Source organism: Protomyctophum parallelum (genome assembly GCF_964188405.1).
Source record: "Protomyctophum parallelum genome assembly, chromosome: 2".
Taxonomy (NCBI): Eukaryota; Metazoa; Chordata; class Actinopteri; order Myctophiformes; family Myctophidae; genus Protomyctophum; species Protomyctophum parallelum.
Genome location: NC_139699.1, coordinates 1,555,318 through 1,567,817, shown reverse-complemented (window position 1 = coordinate 1,567,817; position 12,500 = coordinate 1,555,318). Strand labels below are relative to the sequence as shown.

The following is a 12,500-nucleotide window of genomic DNA, read 5'->3' as shown; positions in this document are numbered from 1 at the left end:
CTGGTGTTTGTAGTTCAGTGTCATCTGGGATGCTGCCGGTGTTTGTAGTTCAGTGTCATCTGGGATGCTGCCGGTGTTTGTAGTTCTCGTTCATTGTTGCAACACACCAAGTGACATCTCACATGTACCCAGAGGACCACCCTAATAATTGAAACGAGACACCTGGGGCTTTTTGTGTCATGCTTTTAGCATAACCTTTGACTGTACTAGATGTATTGTTAACAAGCTTGGTAATAAAGTCATCAATCAATCAATCTATCAATCACACTATGCACTTCGGTTGACCGTGGTCCTCCTCAGTGTTGGGCATAATATAACATAATAGTAATATATTACAGTAATACAGCGGTTCCCAAACCTTTTTGGCCATGCACCCCCTGTTACCTCCTGACCTATAGCGGACGCACCCCCCACAGGGAAATATAGCCTTTAGTTTTTTTGTTATCAAATGTTTTTTATTTTAAGACAAAAATCACAATAATACACGTTAACAACATGAATGACTTAATTAAAACAAAACAAAACACATATAAAACAACACATAACAGCAAAAGCAAGGAACACAAAAACAAACAATCCCACCCACCCCTCCCCCCCGAGACCAAAGATGCCACAAAATGTCATTACTCCTACTACTGTGCAATGAAGACAAAAAATAAATAAATAATGATAATAATAATAATGATTAAACCATGCCTTTAACCAAATCTGCAATACCAGACCAAGGGCTGTATTTTGCGTGTCTTAAGTACCAGGTCTTATTCCCTAACTTGAGTAAACTAAAGACCTGGAGGCGTGATCAATGCTCTTTGGCCACTCAGAATAGCCAAATGGCATTGATCACGCCTCCAGGTCTTTAGTTTACTCAAGTTAGGGAATAAGACCTGGTACTTAAGACACGCAAAATACAGCCACAAATCTCAATGTTTTCCTCTTTTGCACCATGCAATCTTGCTGTAGACATTTCTAGATAAATGATGTCTAAATATAGCCTTTAGTATATATATATAACCCTAGCCTTTTCATGTTGCGCACCCCCTAGAAGGCGCCACCAATGGGTGCGAAGAGGGCAGAACCACAGGCGGGACTTGACAAGGGGTGACACCTGTGTCCCAGAATACGGACGGGGGTTCATGTGATTACATTAGCTTATTTCCCTTTTTCTCTTTCTCTTTGAAGACATCAGACCAATTCCAGCTTCAGACAGTAGCAGCACCATTTAATTGTTTTAGATGTCTAAAACACTGGTGCTCAAAATGTCCACAATTATTTTAAACACTTTATCCATTTATATGTTGGATATTCAAAAATAGCAGATCTACAAGCTTGAACATCTGCTATTTTGGAAAATATCAGAAAAATATCGAAAGGGGCTTAATAGTCCACTTGCCAGATAGAATGTGAACACAGGCATGTTGAGTGCACCAAAGTTTTATGTTAGAAATGTTGAGTATGAGTCCCCAGCATGTAGAAACCGCTGGATGCTAACTTGCATAATGTTGAGCAATTTTCATAATTGGCATAATATGTGAGCCATTACAGTACTATCGGCTATGTTTTATTGTATTTTATTGTGGTGTTTGATGTAGTGATGTCTATGATGCGGCAACCAATTTACTCCTGGGGGACTTTAAATAAACTTGAACCTTGAACCTTGAACCTTGAACCATTAACAACCTATAAGGGGAAAAATAAATCTAAATGTCATCATGCTTTAAGTAGCATGTGACATGTCAAACTAAGGGTTTTCCATGATGCTGAAACCATTCCAAGCATTAGTTTTGCACCAAAAACACTCCTTGGGCTAAAAACGGCCATAGCCGTCAGCACAAATGTGATGATGTCAGCTCATTTGGGAAAATGCCCAAATGTGATGACCCTAAGGATCATAGAAAACATTGAATGATTACTATTGCAATTTATTTTGGTCAAATCTTAGATTGACTGGCCTACTATATCTTATCCTAATCCATAAAAGGCAATCAAGCAGCATGTTATGTTATGTCAGAGGATGTGCTGTTCTCCACAGCAACTCAAGGTGTTCCAGGTGCTTTGATATAAATAGGTGAAGTACAGAGAGAAGTGTGGAAAAAGCACACAAGCTGCAGCAAATAAAGACCTCTCTCTCTCTCTCTCTCTCTCTCTCTCTCTCTCTCTCTCTCTCTCTCTCTCTCTCACTCTCTCTTACTCTCTCTCTCGCTCTCTCTTACTCTCTCCCACACAGTCTCTCGCTGTGATTAATGCCACTCTGACAGACGGCAGAGATGGCTGTTGCTAGGATACATGGCAAGGTGGAGTCCAAGGCGATTAAAGGGATAGGAGGAGAAACGTGGCACTTTGCTTTGAGGACAGACCAGCTTTTTGGTTCTTTGTGTGTGTGTTTTCCCCCCGCGTGAGATGAGGCTTTAATAGATTGTTTATTTATTTCCTAAGGTTCCTGAGGATCTTGAAGAGCGTGCGAGGCGGAGAAGAGGGGAAAAGATCCTCCAGTGGCGCTGCTTTCTACCTAGGGGGCTCAGCTGCGATGGCTGACAGCAGGAAGAGGCCCAACCACCGTCTCTGAGCGAGTCTTATGAACAACATACCCGATGGTAAATTGTCCTTTCTGCTGGTTTTGCTTGAACTGCATTAATCCTTCCATGTTCCTTCGTATGTCATCAGCATTCAATTACTGTCAGATAGATTGAGATGGGTTTGTTTTTACCCCCAGGCATGCAGACTGAAGACCTCCACATCGGTTAACAAGCGTCAAAATCAGAGAGTCATACTTCTAATAACACATTTTAACAACTAAACCAACCACACCCTATTGGCTGGGCTCCCTCAGGGCTCACTCGGTCTGCTATTATATACGTATTATTGTGGGCTCGAGTAGCAAGCCCACTATGTTATTATGGGTCAAACTATTCACAATCACAATGTTTTTTGGTCTATACATTATCATCATACTGTAGCGAGCTACTCGAGCCGACACTGTTTCTTAGGGAACAGTATTTTCTAGTTAGTATTAATATTGTATAGAATACATGTACAAGCTTGTAGGTCTGCTATTTGGCCACATATTCGCCCCCAGAATGGGGATGCCAGACGCGGTGGTTCATGTTGTGAACTCGTTCACTTCCTGGAGTTTCTTTAGAACAGTCTACTGTAGCGTTTTTACTAATATTTCAAGACCCACAGTGTATTTTGTTCTATGACTATGTAAACACCAACCATCCCAAAAGAAAGAAGATATAGTCTCTACTTTCATCTGGAAAAATAAGTACTGCATGTTCCATTCTTTAGTTATTGGCAGTTGATAGCTTGTTTTCACCAAAAACGCTGTCTGGAAACATGTATTTTTTATGAATCCTATAATCTACTAAACCCACTTGGCTTTGATCAGGTTTGCCCTCTGATCCAGAAGCTGTAGATTAAAGGCCACTTTATGTCCTATTGATACAACAGTCTTTACAGTAACGTGTGTGTGTGTGTGTGTGTGTGTGTGTGTGTGTGTGTGTGTGTGTGTGTGTGTGTGTGTGTGTTGGGGCGTGGGGGTTAGTGGTGGTCTCTAATGGTGGTCTTTTAAATGTGTCGCCCGCAGGACATCAAAGGCCAGTGCTGGACGGACGAGGAGTCTGACGGGGAGAATGAGTCAGAGCAGTTCCTCTACGGCATTCAGGTATCTGGACTTTAAATAAACTTGAACCTTGAACCATTAACAACCTATAAGGGGGAAAATAAATCAAATTTTCATTTTTAAGTAGCATGTGACATGTCAAACTAGGGGTTTTCCACTTAAAATGGCAGCCATTGTTAAGTGGGCCGCATACATTTTCAGAGCATGTTTATTTGTGTTCCTGCGTGGATCAGTGGAACTAACATTAATTTCCTATTCATCAGTATCAAAATGAAATCACACAGTTTTTATTGTAAAGAATAATGCATTTTCTTTTATATTAAAGTAGTTCACCCCCCAAAAATAACTATTTTCCATCATTACACTCCCCTTGAATTCATGGAGTTTTTGTCCAAATAATTTGGTGACCGGCAGAAAGATGCTAAAGATGCTACCGGAGACTCCATCGTTCATCAAATTGTTTGATTAGGAATGCGGAAAAATAAAAATCTCCAGAATTCACCGCTTCATTGGGTCTGTAGCTGTGTAGGTAGTAGACGGGTGCCGTCTACATTCCGGCGTCTCTCCGGTGGTCACCAGACTATACCTTGTTGTCAGAGCTGGGCAAAATACATTGAAAATGTATTTTGATACAAAATACAAATACTGGGTCAAAAAATGTATCTAAATACAAAATACAAAATACATCTTCCATCCCCATCGAAATACAAATTACAAAATACAAAAAAGTATTTCAAATACGTATTTCAAATACATGCATTTCAAATACTGCCCATCTCTGCTGGTTGTCACATACGTAGTCTATTCCTATGAGTCACTATAAATAGAATAACTATAACTAAAAAACCTGGGATGTATCTTCAGTGATGTTTCCTGAGGTCAACTGGGTTTCAGGTCTTCCAACATCATACGCCTCATTCAGGCGACCCAGCCGGGGTTGATCAAATCCCGATTTACGTCCCAGTAGCTACGGGGGACGTAAGTCGGGATTTGATATATTCAAGGATTTGTGCCACATTTTCACCCTGAGGTGCGGCTTGTATACGTACATATTTGGGATTTTCCCTAAATCTGGCTGGTGCGGCTTATATTCAGGTGCGCCTTATAGTCCGGAAATTACGGTACATTACGGTGCTTGTAGATGTTTGGTACGTGCCACGATGCACAACCAAGTATAAATCATGTGCTATAAATGGTCAGAATAAAGAACAAGACAAACAACAAAAAAACGAAAACTGATTAAGCAAGAATACATAAAAAACACAAAACAATGTTACTTTACAAACAGAAATAAAAGTGCTGAAAACAGCATTACAGAGTTAGAAAATAGCAAAACCAACTTACTTACTTACTTACTTAATCCTCTTCGTGCTAGGTAGCACATAAGGTCTTCACCAACGAACGCCAATGCTGTCTGTCTTCTGCCCAATGTTGCAGTTGTCCCCAGGTCCACCCATAGGGTCCACCCCAACTCCTTCATTTCTCTCTCCACTGATCTTCTCCAGGTCTCTTTGGGCCTGCCTCTCTTCCTTTTCCCAGGTGGTGTACATCTCATAGCTACCCTTGGGATGGCACTTGGGTCCGTTCTGCAGACATGTCCAATCCACGTCCACCTTCTGAACTTGATTACACCAGGGCCAGGCCTGTTCTCCTGTGGAGGTCTTCGTTGGAGATTGTTGTGGGCCAAAATATCCTCAGTATCCTCCTAAGGCATCTCCTTTGGAATAAATCCAGCTTGTGACAGATGGCCTGTGTCACTTTCCACGACTCTGCCCCATACAGGAGAACCCCCAGGATGTTGCTCTTAAATATGCCACTTTGGTCTTTGTACTGATCTGGCCTGATTTCCATATTGCTTTTAGCATGGCTAAAGCTCCCCGTGCCTTACAGATCCTGCTGTCTACATCTGCCCCTGAATTCCCATCTGGCAAAACCAAGGCCAGGGTTTACTCAAACTGAGTCAGTGGTCACTGTGAAAACATGCAAACTGCACACAGAAGGAGCTGTTCTTAGCATCTTGTTGTCATATTGGCAGCCGTTCAGTGCTGCTACGTATGTGCACAATGTCACTTCCACGGGATTTATTTCCTGTGGAAAGAGGGTTGTCTAGAAACAGAGGAAAGCTTTTCTTGCCGGCTCTCTACTACCAAAGGTCGCCAGGGAGTACTGCACCCACCGTATACAGTAACGTACGTTTAATGTACGTCACAGTCAACCGAATGGAGATAAATAATGCACCGTCAAAACTTGAGAAACCCCTCTTCTCCCCCCTGTTGTCGGCTCCCTACGGATGACGGATCTTTTGTAATCTAATGACAGAGAGTATATATATATATGGGCCTTAAGAAAACTCATCAGCATGACATTATTCACTAACAAAATCGACATGACAAAGAATGAATGAAGGAATGTCAAGTCCATCCGATGTTGTTTTCTCTCCATGTTGTCCTGGCTTCCCTTGTTCCTGTATGTTTACTAACCACTTGAACCCCAGCATCCCCATTGATTCACCCTATACATCCCCATTGATTCACCCTATACATCCCCATTGATTCACCCTATACATCCCCATTGATTCACCCTATACATCCCCATTGATTCACCCTATACATCCCCATTGATTCACCCTATACATCCCCATTGATTCACCCTATACATCCCCATTGATTCACCCTATACATCCCCATTGATTCACCCTATACATCCCCATTGATTCACCCTATACATCCCCATTGATTCACCCTATACATCCCCATTGATTCACCCTATACATCCCCATTGATTCACCCTATACTTTTACCTTTTTATATACTTGACCAATAGAGCACCGAAGTCCTGACGTAACTCGCTCATCCCGACGATTCCCCTGGTTCGCGGAAGTGATTTCTCTATGGAGAATAACATGGGGTGATCTTAATATCGTCTACTATAAGCGTTGTGGTCCAAAAATAAACAAGCTGTCTCTGCGTTATTGTCGGGAAGGTGTCTCTGTATCGTTTGCAACAGTCAGTCACTCATATATGATACAGTCTGCTTCTAGCGAAAATCTAACTAATTCAGCAGCAGTAACATTAGCGTTTTCTCTCAGTCAGTTGATTCTTCATATCCATATGAGTGAAGCGGCCGGGGTGACATGTTTATTTTTCAAACACAGTTGTTATATGAGGCGATCTAAAATCGCCTCAATCGCCTCAATTTCAATGCAACTAAACAAATACATGAACCTGGGGACTGACGCCCTCTACTGGAAGTGACGTCAGACTTCGGTGCTCTATATAGGACAGCTAATGGAAAGGCGTTTACAGGGTGTGCTTTGTGTTTGCCTCCACTAGGGGAGCTGTGCTGCTGACCTGTACAGACATCCTCAGCTGGATGCTGACATGGAAGCGGTCAAAGACATCTACACCGACAGCGCTGTTTCTGTCAGGTACCACACTGTTACACAGTTTACCACACTGTTTCTGTCAGGTACCACACTGTCACACCGTTACCACACTGTACCACACAGGTACCACACTGTTACACTGTTTCTGTCAGGTACCACACTGTCACACAGTTTGTTTCTGTCAGGTACCACACTGTCACACAGTTTCTGTTTCTGTCAGGTACCACACTGTCACACAGTTTCTGTTTCTGTCAGGTACCACACTGTCACACAGTTTGTTTCTGTCAGGTACCACACTGTCACACAGTTTGTTTCTGTCAGGTACCACACTGTCACACAGTTTGTTTCTGTCAGGTACCACACTGTCACACCGTTTACACTGTTTCTGTCAGGTACCACACTGTCACACAGTTTGTTTCTGTCAGGTACCACACTGTCACACCGTTTCTGTTTCTGTCAGGTACCACACTGTCACACAGTTTACACTGTTTCTGTCAGGTACCACACTGTCACACAGTTTACCACACTGTTTCTGTCAGGTACCACACTGTCACACAGTTTACCACACTGTTTCTGTCAGGTACCACACTGTCACACAGTTTCTGTTTCTGTCAGGTACCACACTGTCACACAGTTTAACAGTGTTTCTGTCAGGTACCACACTGTCACACAGTTTAACAGTGTTTCTGTCAGGTACCACACTGTCACACAGTTTACCACACTGTTTCTGTCAGGTACCACACTGTCACACAGTTTCTGTTTCTGTCAGGTACCACACTGTTACACAGTTTGTTTCTGTCAGGTACCACACTGTCACACAGTTTCTGTTTCTGTCAGGTACCACACTGTCACACAGTTTGTTTCTGTCAGGTACCACACTGTCACACAGTTTGTTTCTGTCAGGTACCACACTGTCACACAGTTTGTTTCTGTCAGGTACCACACTGTCACACAGTTTGTTTCTGTCAGGTACCACACTGTCACACAGTTTGTTTCTGTCAGGTACCACACTGTCACACAGTTTGTTTCTGTCAGGTACCACACTGTCACACAGTTTGTTTCTGTCAGGTACCACACTGTCACACAGTTTCTGTTTCTGTCAGGTACCACACTGTCACACAGTTTCTGTTTCTGTCAGGTACCACACTGTCACACCGTTTCACAAACTATGGGTCACAAACTATGGGTCTGTTTCTGTCAGGTACCACACTGTCACACCGTTTCTGTCAGGTACCACACTGTTACACTGTTTCTGTCAGGTACCACACTGTTACACTGTTTCTGTCAGGTACCACACTGTCACACCGTTTCACAAACTATGGGTCGGGTCTGTTTTTGGGTCAATTTGTTTACATTTGTACAGTACACTCGTAGAGTTGCAAATGGATATAGTCTAATAACTGAGGATTTCATTCCATGTTTGTAGAACAATGAGAGTTTGAGAGTTTGTTTTCTGAAAAATATAGCCTACACACGCACACACACACACACACACACACACACACACACACACACACACACACACACACACACACACACACACACACACACACACACACACACACACACACACACACACACACACACACACACACACACACACTAGAGCAGGATTACTCTGTATGTGTTATTATTTAAAAAAACAAATCTAATTTAATCATATTTAACTTTTTTCAATTGTAGCCTATCATTATTCTTTTAGCTACAGCCAGAGCCATATAGCTGAGAGAGTTACGCCACTGAGGGGTCAGAATTTATTTATTTAACCTTTATTTAACCAGTAAAAAACCACATTGAGACTGAAGTCTCTTTTACAAGTGTGAACTGGCCAGAACAATAGGCAAAATAAGTGACACAACTCTGCCAGTAACAAAAAATAACAACAAAAAACAGGACAGACATACAATGCTTATAAATACAGTACCCACTACCAAAGAAGCTAAAAGGGAGAACAGGAACGCGACCAATAAGGACTAAAAGATCTAAGCAACGGGAATTGCTAGTTGACTAAAAAAGCAAGCAGACAGTTGCTATACGTCAAAGCAGGAGCAGTGTATGGGAAGTGTGCCCATGGCAATCCATTTAAAGCTCACTAGGGGAATCACAGCAGCCAGTTTGAGTCTGGACTGTAGGTCATTCCAAGACCAGGGTCCGAAATAAGCGATGCTTTTTTTCCCAGCCTCAGATTTTGTTGGGGGCACGACATAGCGTAACCAACCATTTGATCTGAGGTTGAGAGAGTTTTGGACAAGTTCAAATTTAGAACCAATGTAACGTGGGAGGTTACCAAGAATGGCTTTATAAATGAGAGTATACCAATGTAGCAACCTGCGAGACGTTAAGGAATACCAACCCACAAGAAACAAGAAAACAGTGCTCGAGTGTTGTTCATGCAGCCCTGGAGTGTGACAAGCTGGAGTTTGAAATACATTGTTTTCAACGAGGCCGGCACAGATATCAGCATGTTTGAAAGTATTGTACAGTAACAACTAAAGTCTCTGTAATGTTTATGTTGTACTATTACTAAAAAAACAATGTAAAATAAAGGGATTAAGGATCATTAAAGCTGGGCTGTTGCCTGAGCCCAGTGCATTCTGCCAACGTGCGGTCCAGGACTGGCCCCATGATGTGAACGGAGATGTCACAACGTATTTCCTATTTCAACGGCTCTGGCTACAGTGGCACGCCCTATCAATTATTTTCTATTAACCCATTCTGAACGGGAACCCATTTTGGTGTTAGCATCATGTTGTGCTTTAGCTATTGAAAAATAGCAGATCTACAAGCTCTCGGTGGCACGCTACGAGCTTGTAGGTGTGCTATTTTTGAAAAATCTAATAACGACTGACACTTTTAGAATCTGATCTCGGGTCAGAATGGGTTAGTCAGACCAGTGTGTGTCCAGTGGAAACCTCGTATGAATCTGATCTCAGGTCAGAATGGGTTAATGAATAAATATTAATTCAATTTATTAAGTGTTGCACCCTATTCGGCTTTTACCAATACAATATTACAATGTCTACTCTACTCTATCAGCAATCTGCTTGTGGTTTGTCATGTACAATAGGTTTTTATCCACTAGGGGGCATTGTTTTGTTGTTTTGATGGATTCATTGGCCCAAATAAAGCACATGTTAGGTATCTTTCTCTGAAACTATGTGACACTTCTAGAATGTATATGCATTATATTTAAAATAGGCTATCAGAAATGACATCCTCTGCAACGATAATGTTGTCACTATTAGTCAAAGACTAAACTGATCCAGTGAAATGCAAACTCATTGATCGCTGCTTGAATACTTAAACCCTGCTGTAGCCTGTGCTTTGTTGTTCCTCCGGTATAGGGCAGCACTGACCAGGGCAAAAATAGCCAATCTACAAGCTAAAACATTTTGCAATGTGAGGTGAGCTTGTAGATTCTAGAATTCTGTTTACAGAATTTATTTACCAAGTGTAACCGGTGTAATCTGTCTCTCTCTGCGTTGTGTTGAATGGAGTATGGACAGACGGACCCAGAACTGTCTTTGGAAACCACGTTTTATTCTGACAACGAATAACAACAGACACGTCTCCACGTTAGTTCTTAGTAGTGCAATGGCTCTCTCGTTCCAAGACGGAAGTAAAGAAGGAAGAGCGACAGTAACACAACAAATAATATAACGTAACATACCTGACAACGAATAACAACAGACACGTCTCCACGTTAGTTCTTAGTAGTGCAATGGCTCTCTAAATGACATGACCAAAATAGGGGCACCAGTTAAAATAAATATCCAGTCACCCAGTCCCTGGCCATCGGGAGATTTTCCTCCATCCCTGTATTTACGATGCATTGCTTTCTGCCATTTCAGACACTATAACGTTAGCGAGGTAATTATTTTTTAATAAATAAAAATAGAAAAAAACACACCATGCCTCGAGAGCTTGCCTCAGATGTTAAGGTTAGTCAGCACGCACGCACGCACGCACACACGCACACACACACACACACACACACACACACACACACACACACACACACACACACACACACACACACACACACAGAGAGCCCACTTCAGCTATAGACTTATCTGAAACAGACACAGGTGACATTAGAAGTAAGTTGTAATTCCATCACTTTGTTCTTCATATTCATGGAGATTGCGCCCTAATTCTATCCACCACAGTCCATAAAGGGACCAGATGGCTTCCTTCTGTCTGTGTGGATTGAACGGTGTGTTTTCCTTGCTGTGTGAACAGGGAGTATGTGTGGATTGAACGGTGTGTTTTCCTTGCTGTGTGAACAGGGAGTATGTGTGGATTGAACGGTGTGTTTTCCTTGCTGTGTGAACAGGGAGTATGGATTGAACGGTGTGTTTTCCTCGCTGTGTGAACAGGGAGTATGTGTGGATTGAACGGTGTGTTTTCCTCCCTGTGTGAACAGGGAGTATGTGTGGATTGAACGGTGTGTTTTCCTCCCTGTGTGAACAGGGAGTATGTGTGGATTGAACGGTGTGTTTTCCTTGCTGTGTGAACAGGGAGTATGTGTGGATTGAACGGTGTGTTTTCCTTGCTGTGTGAACAGGGAGTATGTGTGGATTGAACGGTGTGTTTTCCTTCCTGTGTGAACAGGGAGTATGTGTGGATTGAACGGTGTGTTTTCCTTGCTGTGTGAACAGGGAGTATGTGTGGATTGAACGGTGTGTTTTCCTTCCTGTGTGAACAGGGAGTATGTGTGGATTGAACGGTGTGTTTTCCTTCCTGTGTGAACAGGGAGTATGTGTGGATTGAACGGTGTGTTTTCCTTGCTGTGTGAACAGGGAGTATGTGTGGATTGAACGGTGTGTTTTCCTTCCTGTGTGAACAGGGAGTATGTGTGGATTGAACGGTGTGTTTTCCTTGCTGTGTGAACAGGGAGTATGTGTGGATTGAACGGTGTGTTTTCCTCCCTGTGTGAACAGGGAGTATGTGTGGATTGAACGGTGTGTTTTCCTCCCTGTGTGAACAGGGAGTATGTGTGGATTGAACGGTGTGTTTTCCTCCCTGTGTGAACAGGGAGTATGTGTGGATTGAACGGTGTGTTTTCCTTGCTGTGTGAACAGGGAGTATGTGTGGATTGAACGGTGTGTTTTCCTTGCTGTGTGAACAGGGAGTATGTGTGGATTGAACGGTGTGTTTTCCTTCCTGTGTGAACAGGGAGTATGTGTGGATTGAACGGTGTGTTTTCCTCCCTGTGTGAACAGGGAGTATGTGTGGATTGAACGGTGTGTTTTCCTTGCTGTGTGAACAGGGAGTATGTGTGGATTGAACGGTGTGTTTTCCTTCCTGTGTGAACAGGGAGTATGTGTGGATTGAACGGTGTGTTTTCCTTGCTGTGTGAACAGGGAGTATGTGTGGATTGAACGGTGTGTTTTCCTCCCTGTGTGAACAGGGAGTATGTGTGGATTGAACGGTGTGTTTTCCTTGCTGTGTGAACAGGGAGTATGTGTGGATTGAACGGTGTGTTTTCCTTGC

At 42.7% G+C, this 12,500-nt stretch overlaps 1 protein-coding gene across 2 annotated transcripts in view; it reads left to right on the top strand.

The window, feature by feature from the left end:
* The window catches only part of LOC310853667 (protein mono-ADP-ribosyltransferase PARP6-like), a gene marked incomplete at its 5' end in the record, with an annotated part of 47,805 nt that overhangs the window by 1,464 nt on the left and 33,841 nt on the right, over positions 1-12,500 (top strand). The window contains 3 exons of one of the 2 annotated variants that reach the window (XM_083758062.1): positions 2,434-2,591; positions 3,584-3,661; positions 6,952-7,046. In XM_083758062.1, the coding sequence (XP_083614188.1) occupies positions 2,589-2,591; positions 3,584-3,661; positions 6,952-7,046 (176 nt within the window). Of the gene's footprint in view, positions 1-2,433; positions 2,592-3,568; positions 3,662-6,951; positions 7,047-12,500 lie in introns of those variants that run through there. The other variant, XM_083758061.1, reaches the window with a different exon arrangement.